Source organism: Notothenia rossii, assembly GCF_949606895.1.
Source record: "Notothenia rossii genome assembly, chromosome: 12".
Classification (NCBI taxonomy): domain Eukaryota; kingdom Metazoa; phylum Chordata; class Actinopteri; order Perciformes; family Nototheniidae; genus Notothenia; species Notothenia rossii.
Window position 1 is genome coordinate 7,222,978 of NC_136911.1, and position 25,687 is coordinate 7,248,664.

At 39.6% G+C, this 25,687-nt stretch overlaps 2 protein-coding genes across 6 annotated transcripts; one reads left to right on the forward strand and one right to left on the reverse strand.

The window, feature by feature from the left end:
• Positions 1 to 53: 53 nt before the first annotated feature.
• Positions 54 to 7,729, reverse strand: LOC307026306 (leukocyte elastase inhibitor-like). 2 transcript variants are annotated; one of them, XM_079661596.1, is made up of 10 exons: positions 7,578 to 7,729; positions 4,903 to 5,090; positions 3,574 to 3,720; positions 2,579 to 2,719; positions 2,298 to 2,415; positions 1,989 to 2,131; positions 1,576 to 1,653; positions 1,370 to 1,459; positions 1,099 to 1,279; positions 54 to 843 (listed from the first exon to the last, which is right to left on the reverse strand). In XM_079661596.1, the coding sequence occupies exons 2-10, from the start codon at positions 5,083 to 5,085 to the stop codon at positions 617 to 619; spliced, it is 1,308 nt and encodes a 435-aa protein (XP_079517722.1). In that variant the 5' UTR covers positions 5,086 to 5,090; positions 7,578 to 7,729; the 3' UTR covers positions 54 to 616. The 2 variants fall into 2 exon arrangements, with proteins under 2 accessions (XP_079517722.1, XP_079517721.1); XM_079661595.1 differs by lacking the exon at positions 7,578 to 7,729 and adding an exon at positions 5,631 to 5,775.
• Positions 7,730 to 7,748: 19 nt separating this feature from the next.
• On the forward strand, positions 7,749 to 18,541 carry snx16 (sorting nexin 16; the record flags this gene model as incomplete). Of its 4 annotated transcripts, none has more annotated exons than XM_079661600.1 (8): positions 7,749 to 8,129; positions 8,492 to 8,578; positions 10,928 to 11,076; positions 11,211 to 11,280; positions 13,303 to 13,439; positions 13,681 to 13,809; positions 14,789 to 14,826; positions 15,795 to 18,541. In XM_079661600.1, 7 exons carry the CDS (start codon positions 7,749 to 7,751, stop codon positions 14,805 to 14,807), a joined length of 972 nt encoding a protein of 323 aa, XP_079517726.1. In that variant the 3' UTR covers positions 14,808 to 14,826; positions 15,795 to 18,541. The 4 variants fall into 4 exon arrangements, with proteins under 4 accessions (XP_079517726.1, XP_079517727.1, XP_079517725.1 ...); XM_079661601.1 differs by having other exon boundaries at positions 14,789 to 14,831; positions 15,795 to 15,929; XM_079661599.1 differs by lacking the exon at positions 14,789 to 14,826.
• Between the last annotated feature and the right edge of the window lie 7,146 nt (positions 18,542 to 25,687).

Below are 25,687 nucleotides of genomic sequence, written 5' to 3' on the forward strand. Positions count from 1 at the left end.
GTTATAATGACCTAGCCCTCACTTCACGAAACAATATGACGAAAACAAAAATATGACAAAAGGCTCTTTATTCTGTTTCTTCCTTCTCACAACACTTTACATAATTGATATATTCTCTCTAGATAGAGACAAGAACGCCATGATTTGTAAGACATTCAGATTGCATAGACAGAAGTAAGACCATTTTATTTCATACTCAATTACAAGAAAAGATTATTCATATACACTCAATATATGGACAGAAGAAATAATGACATTTTAGACCATGTGTTATTAAGACCGTGGGAAACAATTGCTAAAACGTTCCACTTGGGACAGATGAATGAATAATATAATGAATGGAATTTGAAAATAGGATGTGGACCACAGAGAAGGAGAATGTGGGCAGGATGTCAAAGAAAAATCTAGACAAAGACCGAATCTAGTGGATGGTTGGAAAATATAGTCCAGGAACACAGGAATTTGCTTTAGTGTATTATTTTGCTAACATAAACATGGTAAAAGCAATTTAAAAAAGAAACTAATGAGCTTTTAAAGTATTATAAATTATTGATTTATGTAGGAGGAGTGCAGGGCCCGTAACTTGTCTTTGTGCCTGCAGGACAGACAGCAGCGCTCACTCAGGGGAGCAGTATCGGCCAGCAAAGAGAACGCTTTTGGTGACATTGTGTTGGATGAAGAAGAGGAAGGGGTGGTCAGCGATGAACGTAACCGGAACCAATAAAGCGCGTTCTGTTAGCACGACAGCAGTGGCAGCAGCAGCCTCAGTTCCCTCCTCGTTGACCTCAACAAAAGCCTTGTGGACGACTTTTGACACTACCAGGTCATTTGCTGGGGACATGGCTGTCAGCAGAGGAGAAATGATTTATGATGCAAGCTTTATAAGTAATACAGGCAATCTTGTGTTTTACAGAACTAATGTTTTCTTGAAGCTTGATTAGATTTCAAAGGCAACCTTTTTGGCTTTTGAAAGACATCCTTGTATTTATTTCTGCATGGAAAAGTGTTACTCTTTTATTTGTGTGTTTAGAAATGTTGTGCTCTTAAATTAATGATGCTGTTTATATACAGTATATATATTTATGGCAAACGTCTCACCTGAAAAGTCACTCATCGTGACATCAAAAGCGTCCACCATGCCCATGCTGATCAGGATGTCTTTCAAGTCACATGACTCCTCCATCTTGAATCGAGGCAGCCTAACCTCCACCTCAGTTTCACTCATCATGTCTGGGCGAGTCCACTCCACAAATTTCTCATAGGTCAGCTCCTTCTCCAGCTAGTGTGGAGACAATATCATTTATTATTGTGCCAGTTTGTGCATTAGTTTACGGTATGTGTCTGTGTTCTACCCATAGACTGGTTCTACCTTCTCAAGGCCCGTTGTCTCGTCCTCGATCTCATTGGGCAGGAAGATGAGCATGCTGAGGTCTTTACCTTTATAAGGCATCTCCAGGATCTGTCAAAACATTCAATTTTGCATTTTGAATCTAATCACCAAATTGTTAAAGATATGGAATTTTGCTTAACATACATAAATATATAGTTTTTTTTAACCATTATCATGTATATTACCTGGCAGTTGAACTCGGTAATGGAGGTGATAAGAAATTGACTTTTCTCTTGCATCATCTTCACCGATTTGGAGTCATTCTAAGGAAAGCAGCAAACACAACAAGCACTTTTCCTTTTGAGTCCCATCATACAAAAATATTAGCTTTCAATTGTCCCATAGGGTACTAAAAGTCAAAGTATTCAATCTGCAGAATTGCTCATTTCAGAATCATATATCCACCATATTCCAATCAAAGTCCATTTGATCTGAGTACCATCAATAAATAACTTTAGAAAATACCAAGAACATCTGGTTTATGTTGCTTTCCCTACTCCTAACAAACTGGGTTGCAATTAGATTAGAAATATGGTCAGGTTAACTGCCTAATCATTTCCAAAAGACCAGAAACCACCCAGTTGTTCTGCAGTGTTACCTTGTTCATTTTAAACGGAGCATCAACAGTAGAACCCTCCTTGAACTGTTTGTCCCATTTCCCTTTGAAGTAGATGGCGTTGACCAGCACCAACCCGGTCATGTTATCCACCACACCCTCGGCAAGCACATCCTTAATTTTACCTGGTGAACAGTAAGGAAAGAAGATACCATCGTTAAGGCAGCTAGCAATGTTTACAGCCAAATTACATTTTTGATCCACCTTTACAGCATTTAAATATAAAATCTTAAAACAAAAAGGTAGACAAAAAAAGAATGTTGCGAGTGTATGAGTTATTGTGAGCTGTACCTTGCGTCTGCCCCTCCACCCAGCTGTTGATGTTGACCCTGACTGCTTCTGCGCTGGCTTTGAAGTCCACAGACTCCAGCTCAGCATTGTAGTACTTTTTGGTTTCTTCTAAGAAACACTGGAATGATAAACAGCACATTTTAAGACTCATTATGCTTTGAACTTGAGTTAAGAAATACTTTAAGAATAGTATATAATTTGCATGAGTTTTATACAAGTATGATACATCTGGCTATATGCAAATAAAACGTTAGTGGAGGATCACAAAGTAATACACCCACCTCAACAAACTGGTAGGACTGCTCCCCGTAAAGCCTGTTGGCGAGGCTGAGGGCATACGGAGCGTCGTCCTTGATGAGCTCACTCAGAAGTTTGGAGAAGACTGAGTGGACCTCATCTTCATCTTTCTCAGGCTTCAGGCACTGCAAATCAGCCAGAGAAGAAGTTCCATAAACACAGCTAGATAAAAGACAACTCCCATGTATAATGCGGATCATTGGCCTTTTGAACAGCTTACCTGTTTAATGATTAGAACAGACACCAAAAATAATTTGCCCTTGTTATCAATGCTACAGTTACTGTATGTTGATTATTAAGGTAATCAAAGGAGAACATTAAAGCTTTAAGCACCTTTAAATGTTACTTATTGTTCATGAATCCATACTGTAGGCCAAATTGTAGTCCATTTTATTTTGTTTAAGATAACGCTAGTGTATTTTTTGTTTATGTCCTAGCATGGAACACGGCCTTGTTAATTTTAGGGTCATTGTCCTCAATATTTCATGTAATTCCACTGATTTCAGGCAACACCTTGCATGATTCGGATGTGTCAGAAGTTTCATTTTTCCCTATTAGGCCCACAGCAGCTTTTTGAAATGAATAAAATGCAAAGACAGTCCATCCAACAAGCCTAACAACATTAGCATTTATACTTTTTAAGCATTTTTACACACAATGACCCACTGTTTTGTTATTTCATTGTCTCTTGTTCATTGTGGACCAAATACTATTTAGGATTAAAGGCTTTTGTTTCTGTAGAGATCGTAACATTTTCCATCTACTGCATTAATAGCTTGTTTTTTGGTTTTGAGCTTCACATCACACTTCCAAATTATAGATTTCTAATGACATTTTTAAAGATGCATCAAAGCATATCAAATCATCAGTGGGGAAATAAGGGTGAAATACTTTGGAACACAAATCTTCAATCACCTCAACAGACAACCTAATCGAGCATTATAATTAATAGTTTATTTTCATTTGGCTTTGTTACCACCTTGCGCAGATACTGTGGCAGTCTGCTGGTCTTCTGCATCTGCTCCTGTATCTGCATCCGCGTCTGCATCTGCGACTGCATTGGCGACTGCAATGTTGTCTCTGCTCCTAACTCCTTTGGTTTATGGGTCTCAGTAAAACACAGGACCTGGGGGGGGGGGGGCAAACGGAAGTTTTTCTAACCAGGTGGATCAATGTAGAAGAAGAGCAGTGTTACAGGGCAGTTCATTGAACAGGTTACCAATACAAAGGCTTGCAAAAGCACTCTCTAGTGGCTGGATTAAGAAAATAAACTCTTATGTTGAGTCATCAAGGCATGCATGCACATGCTTGTTTTCGCCTGCCAGACTGATGACTCTCAGGCAGGATTACAACAAAAATCCCTCCAAGTAGTATTCCATTGTGAACTCATCATAAACGGTCAACACCCTACATCATATCATAAGTGTGAAGCTGCCCCTTGCTTTAGTTGTTTCTTTTCATGGCCCTATATTCATCAGGCTGAATTGTTACTCCATAAAAAACAAAGAAAGTCATAATTTGTCTAATACAGGGGACCAAGTTTGCATTCCATCCCATAAAATACATTTGCCATAAAATTAAAATGATAGGGGAACCACTTTTCCAACTCACACATCTCTTTTTCCTGTATTTAAGTTATTTTACAGCACTGATATAATAAGTTGGTGTAAATGTGCTTTGGTTTGCGGTGCATACAAGTTATACTTCATAGTTTTTTATCATTTTTAGATGTGTATTTGAGTTTTATAAATGGAAAATATTCGTATCTAACTCAATTAAGTACTCCTCTCCCTGTAACCCAAGGCAAGATTAAACAGATCCCTGCCCTGTCTTACTGTTGCTGGGAGACAGAAAGAGTTATTATTGCATGTGCAGGCACTTTCTCTACCACACCCTGACTCTGCAAGTTCTCCCAGTAGGAATTCACCTCATATTAACTCTCATATCATTCTTTGTCTAAAATCAAGTCCTTAAACCAATGCTTTTAACATTGATTGGAGAATGAATTTTCTTAGAATAAGAATAAAACCTGTGCACATGATGAAGCTTATAACCTAAACCCAGGCCTATTTTTCTTCATACAATAATACGTTAGCGAAATTCCAACACCATCATCAACCCACTTGTAACGACATTTGAATGCGTGCCTGTACAGTTGAAAGACTTCCAAATGGGTGTGTTAGCACGAGAACTAAAATATTTTAATGTTCATTTTCACAATGTGTGTGTGTGTGTGTGTGTGTGTGTGTGTGTGTGTGTGTGTGTGTGTGTGTGTGTGTGTGTGTGTGTGTGTGTATATATAATGTACCTCTGACATCTGTGCAGATGTTTTGCACCTGGTCCCCAGCATCACCATAGCCAGGGCTGAAGAGATGCTGAAGGGGGAGTAGAAGATATTTGCGGTCTTGTCGGCATCACTGAGCTTTTTGAAAAGGTCCAGAGCGAAGGTGGTGTTGGCCTTGGATATCTTGGAGGGGGCTGATGTCGGCATTGTGTCTGATACAGAGCAGAACATAAATCACTGCATTATACACTGTAGCATACCTTTCTGTGAATACTTGTACTTACCTGTTTAAGGTTAAGCCATTATGTGAAATAAAAAAGCTTTAAATAAAAGTTTAAAATGATATAAATCAGTCTTTGTTTAGCCTGATATGAGGTAAGAGTTGCCAACTTTATAATTTGTGTATGTTATCAATTTTTAGCAGCTTTTGCAATTGTGTTTTATTTTACAGCTCGGCACTGTTACCCAAAATGCTCTCCCTTCCCCAGACGTGCAGACAAATCTCTATTGTTCCAAATCCTATTTCAAAATCTTGTCACTTACCGGTAAATCTAAATTATATTAGGTACTTAAAAATCCCCAAGATATTGCATCAATAGTCTACACCTATTGCCTTTGGGAACCAGGTGAAAAGGGAATGCTGTAAATCAGAAACAGTTAGTGGCATTAACCTGGTTGACCGCCGTTATCCTTTACAATCATTTTCAACAAAATCAACTAAATTTAAATTGCAAAAAGGAACATCAACTTACTGACAGAGGTTCTTCTTCAGGGGATCAAGTGGTGTGGAATGGTTCACTTTAAGAAAGATTGGTTTGAGCCGTCTGTGTAATTTTTTTTACCTGACACACCCAAGTTATGTAGGCCTGGCAACAACTGAAAAAGTATATCACACCCATCAGCAAAAAAGACACACCCACCCTATGTTTTGGCTACAGGGTGTACATGGGTGTGTTTTGTGCTAACCACAGACACTCCACAGTACCATAACAAATATAGATAGATGGATGGATGGATGCAATAATTAATGGATTCAAGTCGTTTCACGTTCAGTATTATGTATCCTACAGCGCCCTCCAGTGGCTATCTTAAAGCACTGTACCTGTCTTGGTCAGAATCCAGACGAGTAAACATGAGGAAGACAGGAGAGGAGATATTGCAGAGGATTAACAGCAACAGGATATCAAGACATCAGGCTTTATGTATGTAATAACCTTACTTTCTGAAGGGGACGGATACTGGCTTCCTACGGTAAGCTAAAGCCGGTGTCATCATGCGTCAGCTTTGTGCACATAGGCTGTCCTAGCTTACTAGCTAACTTGAAGGCAATGATAGCCTTATATCCCAGGTTCTCTCAATGGTATGGAGGACACACCAAACGACGTCCAAAAATATGTTTATTTCGCGTGTCAACATACCTGAAACAAAATTAAAGAAGACTTTCAAACGACTATTGTGAATTGCTACTAGATAAGGTATGAGTGTATTATAATTCAGCGTTTTAAAGCTTTAGTTTTAAACACAATGTGTGTTAGCATTCACTTTTTGCGGCTGTGAATCGCAAGCAACCGTTAAGGTTAGTAGGGCTGCTAGCGTTAGCAGCAGCTGTTGACGTGACTTAAGTTGTGATTTTCTTCTTCTTTTTTTCAGTATTTACTACATTACAGAGCTTAACGGTAATATTGACAATTTTGGCTGCACGTTGTGCCTCATGTTAACCGAGAAGCATCGCTGTTATACAAATACTAGCGTTACATTACAACATTTTGGTGACGGAGTTCGTAGTTTTCAGGACGTCATTAGTCGTCGTTTAGTTAGCTTACTTGCTAACGTTCCCTCCCAAACGCTACCTACATCAACAGCAGCTTAAAAGTATAGTTAAAGTAAGATATCAGATAGCCAACGTTTTGTTTTCATGCTGGCAATAGTCCAAGCTCTGTCGTCATGTGTTCTTTTTAATAGCTGCAGTCAAGACTGAGTAAGCAGCATGAGCAATAAATGTAACCTTTTTAATTCTGTTAACTCATTTTACCATTCAGTCTTTTAATTATATATTCACAGTTTCCATATGTTTCTTCCTTTTGTTCTCCGGCCACGATATGACAATGACATTTTTATTTTGGCATTATTAACACCTATGACATGTGTAATGATGTGTTAGTGTTTTTTATAATTTATACTCATCCAGAGACACAGGGCTGGCTTTTAACTGCTCCACTGATGCGGAATTTATGCTAAATCATTTGACAGGTAACTGACAGCCTCTCAGTAAGATCAGAAATCTATCCCAGGCCTGCTCTTGCACGAAAACCAACACGCAGGTTCCTCTTTCTTTATCTAAAAACCAAAGCTACTGACTCCATCCTTTTTGCAGCATTGCAGGTGGGAGTGGTCGGGCTTCTAATGGAACAGATGTATAAAAGCTAATCAATTGACAAGACGATCTGAAAGACTGTTTACCTACAGATCTTCACAGGGTTTTTCCGTCATGAATTTGACACATAATGCACAAACCCATAAATGATAAATGACATGTCAATAATTCATCTGCCCTCACAGTCTGGTACCCTTATTTCAGGATGATGTTGGCTGACAGATCCTTTGTTTAATACTGGGATTTAAGGGAATCAGAGTTTCCCATTTATGCAGGCTGTGTTAGGGGAAGTTCATTTTGATCAGGATAAATACAATGAACATACCGAATGATTCCTTTCTTTGTTGTGCAGGGTGCTCAGAGTCTTCATCAGCTTCTCAGGGCGAGGGCTGCTGCACTTCCTCACACAGCGTCAACGGAGCAAAGCAAGGTCAGTGTGAAGAACCTTGTTGACTACTGCTGTGGCGGGGCAGGAGTAAGAAGGTAGCTCAGAAGGATGGCATCACCCTTTGTGCCTGTACCTGTGCCGATGGGCAGAGCCTTGTCAGGAGTTAACGGAAAGCTGAGACGACCACAGCGAGCTTCGTCTCTGGGCAGCGTCTCAAACAGCTTGGCCGGGGAGAACAACGAAAGAGAATGTGGATTGTTAGGTCCCCAGCGCCACTCACGCTGCGGCAGCCGGAGCAGGACACCACCACCACCCTCCCAGAGCCCTGTCACGCGAGCCAGGGTGAACGGCACTCTGGAGCCCTCCATAGAGTACTCCAGCTGTCCCCGCTCCATATCAGATCCTGCTCAAAGTCAGCTAGACGAGGACAGGCCTATTACCCCCACTTTACTGGGGTATGAGGTCATGGAGGAGAGGGCTAAATTCACGGTATGAAACCAGAAAACAAGCCTCCACAAAGACAGCCTTTTTGATTATTTATATCTGTCGCTCAACTCTCCAGCTACGTTAAAATTCTAAGTTTTTTTTAAGCCTATAAGGACTTTTAGATTGGCAGCGCTTTGATCAGTTTGTTTAAGTTTCCAGTGGCAGGATAAACACATGATCAAACACATGCTCATTGAGGACAAGCACACAGAATGATGCATACTAAAGATAAAAAGTGTAATGTCAACACTTACTCAACACACATTATTAATTAGAAACAAAGAATCTACATGCGCTTAGCGAAATGCAAGAACTTCTAAGAATACTTTTGCAGTCATAAACAAGACTTCTTTTCTTTGCTGCAGGTCTTTAAAGTTCTGGTAAGAAAGACTACAGATGAGAGCTGGGTTGTCTTTCGAAGGTACACAGACTTCTCCAGACTCAACGACAAGGTATGTTTGGGTGTGTTGTATTTACATATGTTTGCTCGTCTATGTGGAAAGTATGACCTCGCCCAAATCAAGAAGCTTAATTTTGTTCTTTTTGCAGACACAGTTTTTTACCCATTAAAGTATTGCTTTCAGCACGTCTTCTTTTGTTTTTGAGTTGCACTGTGGAATTAATCAGAGCTTCACAAAGAAGGCTTCTGTTCCCAAATAGCCAACAGGCCAGAGCCAACTAGGGGAGCAGGTCTCTCGTGGTTTCGGAAAGGACAGTTTGGTCACAGATTACAAAAGGGAAGAGCCATGTGATGGAAAATGATCTACAACAAGAGAAGATAATGGGTGGAAAGCTGTAACAAAAAAAGCATTATATGATCTTTGTAAGCCCGTAAAATATTGATTACAGAAAAGCACAATTGACTGATTCATAAACAGTAACCCCCAGGCAAGAATGTTTTCAACAAGGGGAACACTCTACATCCAACAAGTGGAGAGTGAGGGCAGAGAGGGGTGTGTGGACATCCTTTCCTCCATTCCTGTGGCTTTTCCATAGAGGCAGCTGTAACGATTATGCTGCGCTTCATGGCCTTATGCCGTACCGTAACTGTAGAGGCTACATTTAAGTGTCTGGAAATGTCAGTGTGTCACATAAACATTTGGATGATATTTCTATGTGTATTCATCTAGAAGCGCTGCAAAAAGCACTCAATGTAATTTAAGAGGACTTGCCTTCTGCGTACATTGCCAAACACGCACATGTAATTGAGGAAAATCATGCGTTAATCCAGTGGTTCCCAACCTTTTTCACTCAGGCCCCCCTTGGGTAATTGGAAATATTTTCGAGCCCCCCCCCCTATTTTATTATGGATTGAACTACAATACAAAAGTGCTTGTATTGGCAGATGATCCTGTGCCACTGTGAAATAATGAGGCCTAATTGAAACAATTACAAATACTGCTTATCAATCCCGTACTTTAACATTATTTTTATTTTTGTTACTTTTTAAAGGAAAAACTAAACAGATTTGAAACAGAATTAACATTGATTTATTTTATGTATAATGTGGATTATGAGCTGCTAACACACATGACAAACCTGCAGTGGCTGTAGTAACTAAGCAGATTTACTCAAGTACCTTACTTATTTTGAGATACTTTAGTATTTCCACTTTTGTTTCTTTGTAATTCTGCTCCACTACAGTCAGTGCAGAGGCAAATGGTGTACTTTTACTCCACTACATGTATTTAATACCTTTAGTTACTTTACAGATTTGGATTAATTATGTGAAATATAATCAACTCTTAAATCAGACTTTAGTTACATCTGGTATAAATTCACAAGCTACCCTGCAGTATATATTAAGCGCTTTGAGCACCAGGAAAAGCGCTTTATAAATGTAATGTATTATTATTATTATTATTATATTACTTTTACTTAAGTAGCCTACTTGGTCTGAGTACTCCTCCCACCTTACACGTAATAATTGGGGCAACTGAACTCCGAGTTAAGGAAGTCGAAAAAACTGCATTTCTCCGTAAGAATATGATGCCTTTTGGCCAGCTGATGGACAGACTGCTCGTGTTTCCGCATTGACCACATCGAGCCTTGTAGATGGTCACTTTTGAACGCTCTGTTCTCGACCAGCAGATATCTGTGGTCAGACAGACAGACAGACAGACTGACAGACAGACAGACAGACAGACAGACCACGTTATCTGAAATCATACAAACCTGATCAAGTTTTCGACATGTATCTCCGCTCCCAGACTGTGCGCCTGGTACAAAACATTGCTTGGTTAGTAGTTTGAACCCGGCCCAACATTGCGTTACTCTTCGTATATACACATGGTTCAGGCTACTAATGTGAAAACAAGTAGGCATCTGCTATTCATCAGACACAGACCTTTTACACACCTCTTGTTAAGCAAACTGACCTCAAGCAAGTTTTATCATTAGAGGACATTTCTGACTATGGGTTTGTGAGGAAAGAATGCCATTCAATGGTGATCCAGAGGTACAGACACTTGTTTCTTCACAATTACTTTATTTTCTAAAACAGGACATATTATGCTACATTTTTTAAATGTGGTTTTCTAATAAGGGATAACCATAGGAGGACAGCAGCCTTGTTTTATTACTTTGATCAAGGCAAGTCATTCTAAATAAATAGTGTTTTTACGATGGAGAAAAGATACATGTACTATTTCTCTTCGTCTCTGGTCCCTGCATCACGTCAATGCTTATCAATAACCTCATATTGTCTCAAACACTGAATGTTTTTCAAACTATCCTGCTGGAACAATATTGTAGAGGTCATGTGATACTAATTCCGCTCTCTTTGTTTGTTTCTGTTTTAGCTTAAGGATATGTTTCCAGGTTTCCGCCTCTCGCTGCCTCCCAAGCGGTGGTTCAAAGACAACTATGACACAGACTTCCTGGAAGACAGACAGCTAGGACTACAGGCCTTTTTGCAAAACCTGGTTGCACACAAGGACATTGCCAACTCGTATGTCACATGATCACGCTGCAATTCTTATGTTTAAATGGAATCATTCAGCCTTTTTGTGTCGCCCCAATAATCAACAACTCCTACTTTTTTTTGTTTAAGTATTTATTTCTCTTATCTGTTCTTCTTCACAGCCAGGCAGTGAGAGAGTTTCTGTGTCTGGATGACCCACCTGGGCCTTTCGATAGCCTCGAGGAAAGCAGAGTAAGTGTGCAAATACATGTGAATGTGTGCTAATGTGTGTCTGTGCTGCTATCCATGCTACTTCAAGGCCTTTTAGAAAAGCTAGGGATTGATAATGAATACAGTAGCTTGAGAACTGAATGAGTTTGGTGCATGCAGGAAGTATAGAGAATGCTTTTTTTAAACCTTAAAGCCTTTACACGCTAGTTATTTTTTAACGTGGGATTAATCGGTATGTTAATATGTTCTTAATAATAGTCTTAAACATTTTGCAGAAAAACAACATCATTCTCTTCTCTGGGTCAAAAGTATCCTGGCAGCTGGTCCTCTGCCATTGCATTCATTTCTGAACCTTTTATGGAACAAATATTGAAACTTTCACACGTTCACATCGCTGCCAGTATAAATAGTTTGGATGCAAATACTCACAGGCAAGTATTTAGCATTTTCGCCTATTTGAATTTTAAGGCGTAATAATCAGAATTATTTATATATGAGATTACAATAACTCCACCTTGCTGTCAGACAAAAAATACATTAACTTGGAAGCTTGGGAAGAAAGAAAGGTAGCTGCGTGTGAAAAATAATACGTTGCACCGGTCTGGTGTTTTGAGGTGCTGAGAGCTCCCGTAGAGCTTCATTTATTATTCTGTACTCTCTCACTGCAAAAACCTGTTGTTAACGTGGAAGTCCGTGCAAATCCTATAGGACTGAGGTAATGTCTGCATCCCTCCAAGATTAACCAAAGACATTCTATGCCCGGTTTGAGAATAACTTCCCATGGCAGATATCTTAAAAGGATTAACCCCTTCAAGGCAGCCCAAGTTTCAAGGAGACAGCTGTTTCCCTGTCCTAAAACAAGTCCTAAACAACTGCAGCGCTGTAGCACTTACTTCCAGCATCAGGAAGTGCTTCCATCTCTTTCCTCTCATCAGCTCCTTCTTTCCTTGAAACACTGGACACAATTTGCCCACTGAGTGAGCAGTAAGAGTGACGCCTTCACTCTCGCCCTCCACACGGACCTCTCCGACCTGGACCAGACGGACACATATCTGTTTACTTACTGTACTCAACACCATTGTGCCCTTAAGGCTCAGAGAGGCCACACGGACACTCTGACCAATGCTGCAAGACAGCGGCTCTTCCTCTGCAGGCATTGGAGGTTCAATAAATAAACGTATTATTATAATATGGACTCCAGGATATTCTGAAACTTTGCTTGTGCACCACGGATTCACTATACCACCTTATCATTTTTTACTGTATGCTAAAATGTAATATAAATGTCATGTAGACAGCAATTTTTAGGAGATAGTAAATGCCGCAAATATACATATCACAACATGACTGTCTACCATAAAACAAATAATAAATATAACGTCCTTACCGCAAATATAAATAACTTTATTTTGTATTTTATTGATGTCTAAATATATGCCAGTATAGTAGCTTTTATTTTTAATTGATGTCTTATTTGCTCATTGTTTTTTATTATCTTTTTCTATACTTAATCAGCCTTGTTGGAGGGAGTCAGATCCTACATTTTTATGCATCTGATAATAAAAAACTGGAGACGTTTGCCATGACATTTTTATATGCATCTGTTCATTTGCTGTTGTTTCTGCTGCTGTTATTGTTTTAAACTTAATGTCTCTATTACTCTGTGTGCTTTAAGACTGACCATTTTGTATGCATGCAAATATTTGTGCTCAAGATAAAATGTGGTATCGTTTTCAGGTTACTGACAAACCTCACGTATCCTGCAATAAATTAGCTTAATGTCGAGCTCATTAAATCAGGCCGTAAACATCACTCAGTTGTCAAATAAAATAACCCTCTTCATTTCACCTGCACATCTCAGTCAAAGGCTTAAACACGCATTTTGAAATCTGTTTATAAATAGTTTTAACGCATGTCTTGAGATTAATGTACAGTATCAAGAATTGTTATCTCGTCTGTCAGAGTTTGTCCCTTTTTTTTTATTCCCACCGTCAGCAAATATTTTCAATTCTTTTTTTTCTCTGTCGCTGCTTCTTTTTGCAGGCGTTCTGCGAGACTTTGGAGGAAAGTAATTACCGTCTCCAGAAAGAGCTGCAGGAAAAACAGAAGGAGATCGCCTCCCTGAAGAGGAGACTGGATGAAAGGGAGCAAGCCATCCTGCTACTGGAGAAGCACGTCAAGTCAGTGCACAACACACACACATAAATAAATGCAATGGGAATAAGGGTTGGACACACATGTAACAAATTACGGACGAGAAAGTCACATCTGGTTCACAGCATGTGTTTGGTCTTAGTAGACACAGTAATAGAGGTCCACACATGTTCCGAAATAGCATTTAATGCAAGTCAATAAGAACCACCTGGTTGTGTGTGTGTGTGTGTGCGTGTGTGTGTGTGTGTGTGTGTATGTCTGTCCCAGTGGTGAGTGTGTGAGCCCAGGGTCTCTATGTGGTCTGTCAGCTCAGGGCAGTGAGAGCAGCGCAGACGCAGATCCAGATGTGGAGTCGTCTGCTGTAGAGGCGGATCAGGATGTGCCTGACGACTCGGGGTAAAAAAAACGCAAACACCACACAAATAAAGAAACCAAACACACTTCCAAAAGCAACAACAGGAAGCAGTTCAGACGGCAAGGGAAAGGTTAGGAGGTCGGAAGGCTACATCAATAGTTTCAAGGCTCATTCATGCCTTTTGACCCAACAAATATAGCTGTGTTGGAAAAGCTTTGACTTTGTTTCCTGCGTAACAGCGTGAGGTTTCAGGTTTATTACTTCCTACGCTTTACAAATGCACTGTTGTTTCACTAATGTTTGTTAATTATTTTCTGGGGAATTCCACTTTTTTTTCTTCCTGCTTCTAATGAAACTCCACTCTTCCATTAGTCAGTTGCCTTTTAGGGAAGTAAAGGGATTTGTCACAATTGAAAACTGGAAGTACCTAATGTGAGACAGATGGAGGGTCGGTTCTTTATCAATACAGCTACATAGGAAGAGATTGTTTCTTACGTATTATGGTTGGAAAAGTATTCAAATAAGTCAAACAACAACCCAAAAATAAACTGCTAAAACTAATTTCATTTCCTTTGATGAATCAGTTCCCCCCAGCTTCTAGACTCTTTTTTTACACTCTATTGATTTATTTGTCCTTACCAGAAAGAAATCACTTCAGACAGTACAGAGACATCATCAAGTGTATTCTATATTTTATCTATGTCTTTTTTATTACCCACTGAGAGTACAGTCAATAGATTAGCATCTCCCTATCCACATCGGGGCAAGATATCAGTTTTCATTTTCAGAATTTGATCCTATTTGCTGGATGTAATGTAAAGGAATGAATAACCCTGAGTTTTAATTAAAGGAGTTTCAGGGTCAAATGACAGCCTTCATCCCTGAGTGGTCACATGATTATCTTATTTGTCCTTCAATCAATTTCATGGAAGTCTGTAAACGGATAATCATTTTCATCAACTGTTCATTTGATTTTTCCCTTTCCCTTTTTTCTTTTTTTTTTGCCCTCACATTTCACAGCGGGGCCGCCCCTATCTGAAAACAGAGCCTCATAACATGTGAGGTATTTTGAATAGCTCAGCAGGCTTCCACTACATACCTTCTCTCCGTCTCCTTCTTCCATTATTTTCACGTGTTGCTTTACAATGCTCACATGCTGTATGTGCTGTCCATATTGGCAGTACATTCTGACATTTGAGTATCGTATTAGGTTTTACTTGAAAGAAAATACAAACCCATCTTTTATGTGCTTGCAGACAGGATGTTTATTAAGGTTGGGGTCAGTTCACTTTCAGTGCAAATCAGAAAAACTTTAGTGAAACAAACTTAAAAGAAAGTTATTTCAACTCCAGAGATTAAAAGGATAGGGCTTCAGGCCACAAAATACATTCTTAAATTGGAGAAATTAACAAGTTTACTTTTTGAATTGATAGTCCTGAAAATGATTAGCCCCCAACGTGGTGTGTATTTATTGTTCTGCAGTGTTCTGTGCTGTGTAAACCTTGTGGCTGCTCCCTTGCATCCTATGTTACTAATACATGCTGTCAGCGCCTCTCTTTCACGTGGTGATGTCAGTCCCTGGGAACTGTGGGTTGTGGGTCTTCTTTCTTCCTCCTTACATATTTTTTCAGTTTTGACATGCAGAAATACTGTAAGAACTAAATCTTGCCAAAACAGTGTCGGTTGGTATTTATTCTCAACAAACTTCGTTTTATATGACAATAAAGACCTAGATTTGGATCTTAAATAATAATTTGAATTGTGAGATTGGAGAGTCAGAAGCAAAATCTGTGTGCTGTGTTTTCATTGGCCATTTAACAGATCCTTACTAGTGTTGTAGCATAAATAATGTCCCTACTGTATTAAGTCTTCTCCCACAAGGATGGCCCACAAGTCGGGCTACATTAACAACTCTCCTCTGCTGTACATTTCCTCTTTGGTTCTCTCAGTTTTCTTACTATCAGTTTATTTTTGATTCGAGTCAAACGCTGATTGATTTCCTCTCCTGTGATTTCCCTCTCTCTAGTGGCAGGTGTGAGGTCGAGCCGTTGCGATCGTCTGCGTGTTGGTGTGGTCCGTCACTCAGCACATCCCCTCCGATCATCCAAGTCACTCAGCTTTACCACCAGAAGCTGGAACAATAACAAAAACCCAGGTTCTCTTTTTTCACTCATGTCCTCCTCCAGAACACTCCACCTTTCTAATGCTTTAGAGCTATTCCACAAATGTTTTTGTTTTTTTCTTCCCACAAACCAATTTCCCCTTCCAAATTGAAGGCTCTGTTTTACCTTCTATTCTTAGAGCTGGATCTGGCGCAGCCTTTATCTGTGTATATGTTTGAAAGGGAGCCATTTGTATATACAACAGCTGGTTCAGCTTCAATTATAATTCCACCTACGGGTCATTCTATCTTCCCATACACATGACTTCATTCCGAAAAGCTTGTGCAAATTGTACAAAATATAAACTTTATCTGGAACTACATGGCTGCTTTCAATGGGGACTCTTAGTACTCTTTGTTCACTTTTGAACTGCGTCAGTCCAATTGGATCAATCGGATCCTGTGGTCACAAAGCCAAAGTTTGGCTTCTTGGCCAAAAAAAAAGAAGATAACTTGAAGACTTTCACAATTGTGACAATCGTAGAATCTTCTCACGTGATTCTGCAAATGTGCATTGCCTTATGGCTCCCTCCTTGTGACAAGTGGCCCTCTTCAAATAAGAGAAACAACACCCCCATGTGGCTACAGAATAAAAAAAAGTCTGGATAAATGAGAAGTCTCAGGATGCACATTGGTAACCAGGTGGGTATCACAGAGGATGGATTCTGATTCAAATACATTATGTCATTGCTTTGTCCTGCCATTGACTCTCATTGAGGCTATAGACTGACCTTGAGAAGCCTCACTGCTTTCACCTCTGATTTGCATCTAAAAGTAGAGATTCCCTTAATGTTCTAGTGCCATGGTGGATTTTTTATAAAGTTTAGTCCTGCGAGAGACTACAAAAGATGTAATGTACTCTACTGAGAGAGAGAGAGAGAGAGAGAGAGAGAGAGAGAAACCAAGGAAATGTGGCCCATTATTGCTTTTTAAGTTATGTACACAATCATGCATCAGTTTGCTTTTCGACATTGATTATGCTAATGTAAAAAGAGTCCATAATATTTACAACACTTAACCTCTTCTGGCACCTTGCCTGTTAAGGAAGTGTAGACTGAGCCTGGAATTGTATCAGTTTCCTCAAGGTCTAACTAGATATTGTAAAGCAGCTATATAAAAGGATCAGTTCACCCATTTTACGAAAAGGGTTTTTCAATCTTCTTGATACAGTTTATGTGAACTGATGGTTGTTTGGTGCTCAAAGTATTGGAAAATTGCATATAAAAAACAGAAATCCACAGTCAATCAAGAGGTATGACTGTCTTTAGTGGACCCACCATCTTTAAAATAATAACGCCTTAACAACGCCTTCCAGGGTAACATCCTGAGTAGCTGACCTCCATTATATTTTGGTTGAAGCAGAAAGGGCAAGCTACCTCAAAATCTCTGCAGATAAAAACAAAAATATACATTGCAAGATACCCGGAGGAGTGGTTTGGGTGAACTGTCCTTTTAGGAACACGATCGTCTATTTATTTTAGGATGAACCTCTGCTTCAGTCAAGGAATGCAGAAAGAAAGCCCCGCTTGTGGTGTTCATTTACCTGAAACAAATCCAGGTTATGACCTGACAGACAAAGGAGTTCAAAAAACATTCGTTTTTACAACTCGGGCTTGGATTCTAGAGATCAAGGCCAAAAATGAAAATGGGATGAGGAACCATTATACCACTTTTCAGGAATGGCTGGTTGTGATCAGCGTGTTATCAGAATTAAACCTCATACTCAAAAGCCATATTGAACACTTGAGAAGGGGCAATGGTTTCACATGTGGCTGTGTGTAATGACCAGCTGCGGGTTTGAGTTAATGAAGTGTATAATTACTACAGCTGTTGTAAAATGGTCTGAAACGAGGCCTATGAATAGGTCAGATTATGCACTTTATGGATGAATGGCAACCCCTCATGTTTGCTAGGATATGTTTTTTTTACTCCTTCATTTGTTTGCGACGGAAACGTGCCTTTTCAACCACTGAATCTGTCTCGATTCACAACTGGATCTTATGTGTTAATTTCATTTATGTATATGGGGTTTTGTTCGGGTTAATTCCCTTCACGTGTAATTCTAAGTGCCTTGAACATCTTTCACTTAATGTTTCTTTTTATGTGTTTGAACAGATTTGTGTAAAACATGAGATGTTGGTAGGAAATTCAAGTTGTTCCTCTGAAGGAGATCATGTTTTAATTGACACTCGTGTATGTCGTTGTTTGGAATAGACTGAACAGACATGTTTTTTTTTAATATTGCATTAATTCATATGAAGTTCACATATGCACCCAAAGTCTTTGGTATCACTATTAATGTCCTGGATTTTAAAGGGACAATTCACGTAGAAATCTGGTCTGAAATGAATACTTTAGATACTGTAGCCCATGCTATAGCAGAGATGTTTATCAGAAATAAATGTTTATTCACTAAATTAAATGTGGAATGATCTATTGAGTTCACATGTATAATTGTTCACATTTAAAGGAGATGGTATCAGTAGTTTTTGCTTGGGTGAAATTGGGTCTGTTCGAATAAGTGCTAAGATGATATGGGCTTACAGTTGCAGTATGTCCTATTTTAAAAGTGTGATGCTCTCGAAATGTAATAAATTCTTATGACTTATGAACATCTTGCTTTTCTAATGTAGTTTATTTTCAACTATAAGTCCAAAAATACTACTTTAATAGATTCCCTGGAGAGGGGGCTATTCTGCCTAATCAGTAAATACTTGAAGAACACGAACAAGAAAACAGCTTATATAATTCAGGGGTATGATTTTACAAGGTGTCTAGCTTTTCACAGGTAGTTCCATTGGATCTTCTGGTTTTTATTGCCTTTCAGATGTGTGATGGAAGACCAAGAAAGCAGATTCCAAATGTATTTTATAGCTAAGAAATATGTTGTGCTTTTGGCCGTGTTCGGTGGTTTCTACGAAATTCGGGGAGAATTCAGGTAAAGGGACATGGAAACATTTTTATATTTATTGCAGATTCACAGCAAAATACTGTCGAATACTCTACGTTGCTCCAACCTCGAGGTGTAAATGCAAAATATGTGTTTTTTCTAGACCCAAAAAAAAGTACAAAGAACCAAAAATCACTTAACAGTGGAAATCAGACTGCTCATGAGAATTGTTTTATTTCATTCCACAAGCACGTACGTAATCCGCACCAGAGTAAACAATACCATGTTTACATAATGTATTACAATGACCATGTTCCATTGCAGCTACAAATTCCTCCCCTGCCCCTCCTTAAGGCCACATTTCTCTGATCCTGATTCCATATCACTCACAGCGGGCTTATCTTCAGAGAAAACTGTTAATGTATTTACAGATGAAGCTACAGAACTGTTTTAGTTGGCACAACTTCAGAGATGCCGCTACCCCAAGAACCTCAGTGTTTATGATATGGATCCAGCACCAACAGAATGCTGGCATCGAAGGTGCAAAGCGGAAGACATTGGGAGAGAGATATTCAACAACCGAAGACATGTGGCTAGCAGACAACCACAGGGAAGGCTATAAAAAAGATGGGCCCCATAGTGTTCGAGACAAGTTTCCTGTGGAGCTTATCACTTCTGTATCTTCTCTTTGATTAGAGAAACGACCACTGTTGGCATCCACAGCGGGTTAAAGCTAACCGGCTAAAGTTACATGTTAACATCCCTGGGCTTTTTCCAAAAGCTCTAACGACTAGACTAGAAACAAGCTGGCATGTGATTTGCGCACCACAGGACTGGAGTGATTTGCGGCGTGTGATTAAAAGCTCCTAAAACATAAATGGTACCAATCTACTGAGGAGCTACTGCTTTTCTTCCAGACTGTGGTGCTTCTCAACTCACCCTCATCCTCTGCAGACCATTAACTCTAGCACAATATACAGACCAGGTAACATGTTTTAGCAAGCCAACATTTCTTAGTGTATGACACAGTGTGACTGGCATTCAGGAACAACTTTTCTGATCCAAGTATTACAGCCATTGTGCAAAGTCTGCAGCAAAGAGAGAAGAAGAAACAGTGCTGACAGATGAACCTGCATCATTGGATTCTACTAACAGTTCATGGCAATGTTATTTTGTAATATGGCTAGCCACAAGTAACGACACTCGGAGAAGGTGAATCTGTGGAGTCTCAGCATGAAATGGCCCCCATGCTTAGGTTGTTTTTGCCAGAAAAGTAATTGGTTGGTAAGAAGCCATATCTAATGATGACTTGGCCTCTGCTGTACATGCGTTATCATCTGTTCTCCCTTTAGATTCCCTACCTCCCACAAAGACACTGTTGCATTTAGCAGATTTTGTGCGGGTTTTGCCGTTTTCCCACACTGCATTAGCAAATTATTTGCTTCCTGGTGCCAGCCCAGCGGCGCACATCCACTTCACTTAACGTTGTCTCATCCAGAGACATATGCTGCCAATCATTGTTCTTTGTCATATATCTGAAGGGCATACTACCCAATTGGTAGGCTAATGACACTTCTGTATAGGGCAGGTAGATTTTTTTTCTTAAATTATTAAGACTTTATTGACTTGTATTGTAAATGAGATACATTTCAATGTTAAAAAAATGTAATGAATGGGTGAAGGCTATTTGTCCAATAAGGTAGAAATGGGAAAATTGGATTTACACAAAGTTAGATTTCTCACTTTAACACCAGCCCTGCAATTTGCCATTTCATGAACACATCACATTTTATGCCACACCTTTTGTGTCTCCGTAAAGAGTAAGATTGAACAAAAAGTCACAAACTCTTAAGTTGTTTACCAGTTTGGAACTAATATTAATCAAGTGACTTGATACAGCAGATATCAGTTTTTTTATCATGCAGTATCCAACAGTGTTATGACCACAGCTTCTCAATTGAACCCCCAAGCTATAAACTTCCCTCCTGACCTTTTTAAGAAAATCATCCTTGTTATCCTATTCAGTTGTGTATAATCAGAAAATAGATTTTACAGTGTCAGAACAGAGATATTTGACAGTGCTAATCATAAGACTAGCCTTGGGTACTGAATTGTGTCCAAAAATGCTGAGAGGCTGGTTGGTGCTGGCTGCAGTCCTGTCATCAGCTGGGATTACTGATGCTTGTCACAAAGACTGAGATGAATGCATTAGCGAAACAACCTCATATTTTTGATCTTATGATAGGGCGCACAGCTCTGGGGTAGATTCTTTCCAGAAATGAGTTTCCAAACACATTTAAGGATCTCTGTGAAAATGCCATTACAATTGACAATGTTCATCTACTCTCCTTTTCCTCCATGATTCAGCTTCTTTCTCAATAATTAACCTTTTTTTATATAGAGCTTATAGAACAATGGCCAAGCCTTAGGGAGCAGAACAGACTACATTGGTCATAGATTTGGTAAAAATTAAAAAATGTATTTACTGTCCTTAAAAGTAAAAGGTAATATTCACGGAAAATAATTGAAAGTAATCCAAATCACCCATTTTTCATGAACTGCATTGAATAAAATATGACATGTGTTACTTAATGTAAGTTAGGGGTTGTTAGTTTACTCTAAGGTTGTAAAGAATTTATTGAGGAAACGTTTTAGAAGAATGTATCTGTTAAAATGCAACTACGACTAAACAGATGTTAAAATTGTTGTCCTACCATTGTTCCCAGCTGTCAAAAAAAATGCACTGAATTCAAAACAACCAGGAATCTTCTGAATGTTCACCCCTCTGACATTGCAGATTTCAAATGCCTGAGGGGTGAACATTAGGTATAGGGAACACCTGGTGCAAGGACCAAATTTCTTATTTTAGGTAACCAAGGGAATTGCCTGAGCAAGCAAGTACAGTGCTCTTCAGAGGTGAGTAAACATCTTTAAAGAGCCTGCTAGAGGGCAGAAAACTGTGTGAAATAGGTTGAATCCTATGTCAGACATGTTGACATATCATTTCATTTAATTGTTTATTTGAATAGGGACAATGCACATTAATGAACACTTTAGAGAAATAATGCTTCAAGTGTAAATATGCCAGATTTGAGCTTTGAGCTCCTTTCCATCCGTAGTCCCTGACATACAACATATAAGAACATGACATTTGTAAACATAGCAAAAAATAAATACATGATATGCAAAATAGCAAGAGCTGTACACACAAGTATTTACCACATGGCAGTACACTATAGCAGCAATGACATATTAGGTGCAAGAGATGATACAAGAGATGCATAAAGTGCAAGAGGGATACCCCTGTGTTAAAGTGCATTTAGCGGTGATTCTCAACCATTCTCTGAGTTGACCTTTAAAACTATTGAGAGTGGGACAATCCCGTATCTCAGTTGGGAGGCTATTCCACAATGAGCAAATGGAAAGTACATTTTGTTCAAAAGTGGTCCATCTATGGTGGACTTCACAGTCTCCTCTGGTTTCTGACCGAGTGCAGCGTCCAGTGCGTTTTTTGTGGATGAATTCCCCTAAGGGAGAGGGGGCCAGTTCATATAAACATTTATCAAAAAAAACACATACTTTTAAAAGACTTAAAATGGTCAAAACTCAGGAAATTGTGTTTTTCAAGGATGGTACAGTGGTGGTATGAATTTGGCTTTCTGTCAAACACCCTGATAGCTCTCTTGTACAGCTGTTCTATTGGTTTCAGGTTTGTGGCACAAGCAAACGACCAGTTTGTCAAACAGTATTCAATGTGGGATAGAATCATACAGTGGAGGTATGACTTCGCAGTTAAGAAAGGTCTAATTTGTTTAAAATGTTGCAAGTTGAATTGAATGGTATTGGATACTTTCTTATAATGTTTCTTAAAAGTCAAGTTTGAGTCCATTATGACTCCAAGATGTTTATGTTTATTAAGGATCCCCATTAGCTTTTGCTCTTGACAAAAGCTACTGTTCCAAGATACTTGAAGTGGGGGACTAGTTCTATTTCTGCTCTGTTTAGAAACACATTGGATCCTTCGATTTTGTCTGGTCGTTTACTGAACATTATGCATACTGTTTTTTTTTATACTGTAAGCAAATGTTGTTCAGCCAGTGTTGAACCTTTGAGAGACAGGATGAGATCATTTCAGTGTTTTTCCCATATACAAAGATGACCACATCATCGGCATACATTTGCACATTCAACTCAGGACATACATTAGACAAGTCAGTAATGTACAGAGAAAACAGTAATGGTCCAAGAATGGAACCTTGTGGAACCCCAACAGGGTAGAGGGATTTGGCTTCGTTGACCAAAACACACTGTTTTCTGTTTGATAAGTAAGACTTAACCCACTGTATTGAATCTGCCGAAAAATTGAAATACGTCAGCTTTGTAAGGAGCACTTGGTGGTCAACAGTGTCAAAAGCCTTCCTGAGATCAAGGAAGACAGCACCTATGGGCTCGTGTCCAACATACATTTAATCTTTTCCACAAAGACACAGTTAGCTGTCTCAGTGGAGTGGTGAGCACGAAAACCAAAATGCATTGGGTGGAGTGGAGCGAAACCTTTGTCTAAATGTTTGGTGATTAGTTTTGACACCCATTTCTCAGCTACCTTAGAGACACAGGGGAGGATATCATAGGAAAAGAATGCCTCCTGACTCACTGTTTTCTAGGGATGTAGCGATATATCGCGATGAATAAACGTCCCAATACCGTTGTGAGACTGACAAAATCTACGGCAAGTAAGCAACTTGCAGGGTTTTTTTTTTTTTACTACATTTATGCTTAACCTTGCCTTAAAATTACGATTAAAAATGTTAATGCAGGATTTGATAGGTTTTACAAGACATAAAGGCATGAATTCGGAAGAAAAAGAGCCGTTTTGAGCTCTGCTACTAAAAACTGCTTTTTTTTTTACGTCAAACGCGTCATATTACGTCACATGAGGGAGCAACTTTCTCGGACTCGTTCTCTGCCCAATCCGCGGTAGTAGTTTGTAGTTGGTTTGAGCGGTTGTGATTTAGTGAGCTGGTATTTTTTCGGTCATTTTACATTGCATTTCACCATTTGTAATCATGGTGAGCTTGTGTTTGTGCAGGTTGCACAAACTCGAGCCTGTCAGGACATCGAGTCCACGGGAAAAGTACCGGAGCTGGCATTCGTTCCTGGGTGCGTTGTGCATCCACCTCCCTGCAGCACAGACTCTCCACAGCTTTATCAGGAAACCGTATTACATCACTCTCCCCCCCTTCGCTGCTCTCTCTCTCTCTCCCCTCCGGTACACGGCACCGTAAGACGTAGTGTGGAGTTGCATGAGGTAACGCTGTGGTGGCTGTACTGCTCCAGCCGTCTCCTTCGTGTTTGTTTGTTTCCCCCTGTCTGTGTTGTTTGTGTGTGCGTGGTGGCTGTCACTCCTGGCTCCGGGCTCAACCTCCACTCACCTGCTGCAATCAGCTGTGCACCCTCCCCTACTACACACCTGCTTTCCATCAAGCCATTTACAACGACATATCAACGGAGGCTCCACAACCTTTCTCCTCCAGATCGTCAAGTATCAGCCGTATCTCGCGTCTCTCCTCCGGTACACAGCACCGTAGTGTGGAGTTGCATTAGGTAACCCGAGATACGGCTGATACTTGCGCATTAGTTTCTGTTATGGATCAGTATCAACAGTCCTGCCAGTAACGTTACTATATTATCAATACTACTTTAGTTATAGCCTGATATATGATTGATAACTTTACAATGTTGTGATGTGACGTTAGCTAACATTAACTGTAGCTAACGCCGGTCACTCACCAAGACAGCTGCTCTGTTCTCCACTGGTTCTCCTCACACCAAAGCTCCATTTCTCTCCGATGGCCGTTATTTTTTCTAATCCTTGGCTGCTCCTGGTCTCTTGGACGCATAGCAGGCTCATAATTATAATCATATATATATATATATCATATATAATCGAATATATATTTTCAACCTGTTCTGTGTCAAAACTAGCATTGTGATCCATGTTTATTCATACGTTAGACCGGCCGCTCTCCCCCATGTTACGTCACACGGAAGTGAAAATGTCTTACTAAAAGGACTCCAGATGTCACTGTAGTGTATATTTCTGTATATTTTTTTGAAAATCTAGTGTATTCATCATTTTCCTACACATTTATTCACTGGTGTCTCTAACCTGCAAGTTGCTCTTTAAACATTTAATTTTTTTATTTTCACGCTTGTGAACTGTCAACGGGGGGGGGGGGGGGGGGGGGGCGGTGTTATACCGAGATATGCATGCACCTCGCGGGAGCGCGCACAGCGTAAAGCAAAAACTCCCAGACATTTCAATGATCTGTACGGGAAAGTACGGTTTGGAAACTATATCATTTCCTTTTGGAGGGCATGCATAACACCAGAGCCTCGCTGCGGGGAAACTTTGGCGCTGTTCCGAGTTTGTTCTAATCTGTCAAAATGACAGACTGCTTTCAGATTTTTCCGTCATTGTTAAAAAAAATAACGCGACCACTGCAGTCCCAGCAACATCAGTGCCAAGCGAGAGAGTTTTTTCCACAGCAGGGGATATTGCAGACGCCCAAACATCCCAGCTTCTACCTGGAAATGTGGACATGCTCATATTCCTAAAAACCTGTCTGATGATGCTGAGTGAGTCTTACTGGTTTTCTTGTTCCAGTCTGTTACTGTCACTTTGTTTTTGACACTTTAAAATACTGCTATCCTACTAAAATGCTGTACAAATCAGATTTATTATTTAATAAAGAACATTTTTCCAAGTAAAACATTTTTAAAGTTAAAAAAAAATCCCAAATGTTCTTTACATTTTTTTTTTCTTTATTATTCAATATCGCGATAAATACCGTACCGTGGACTTGTT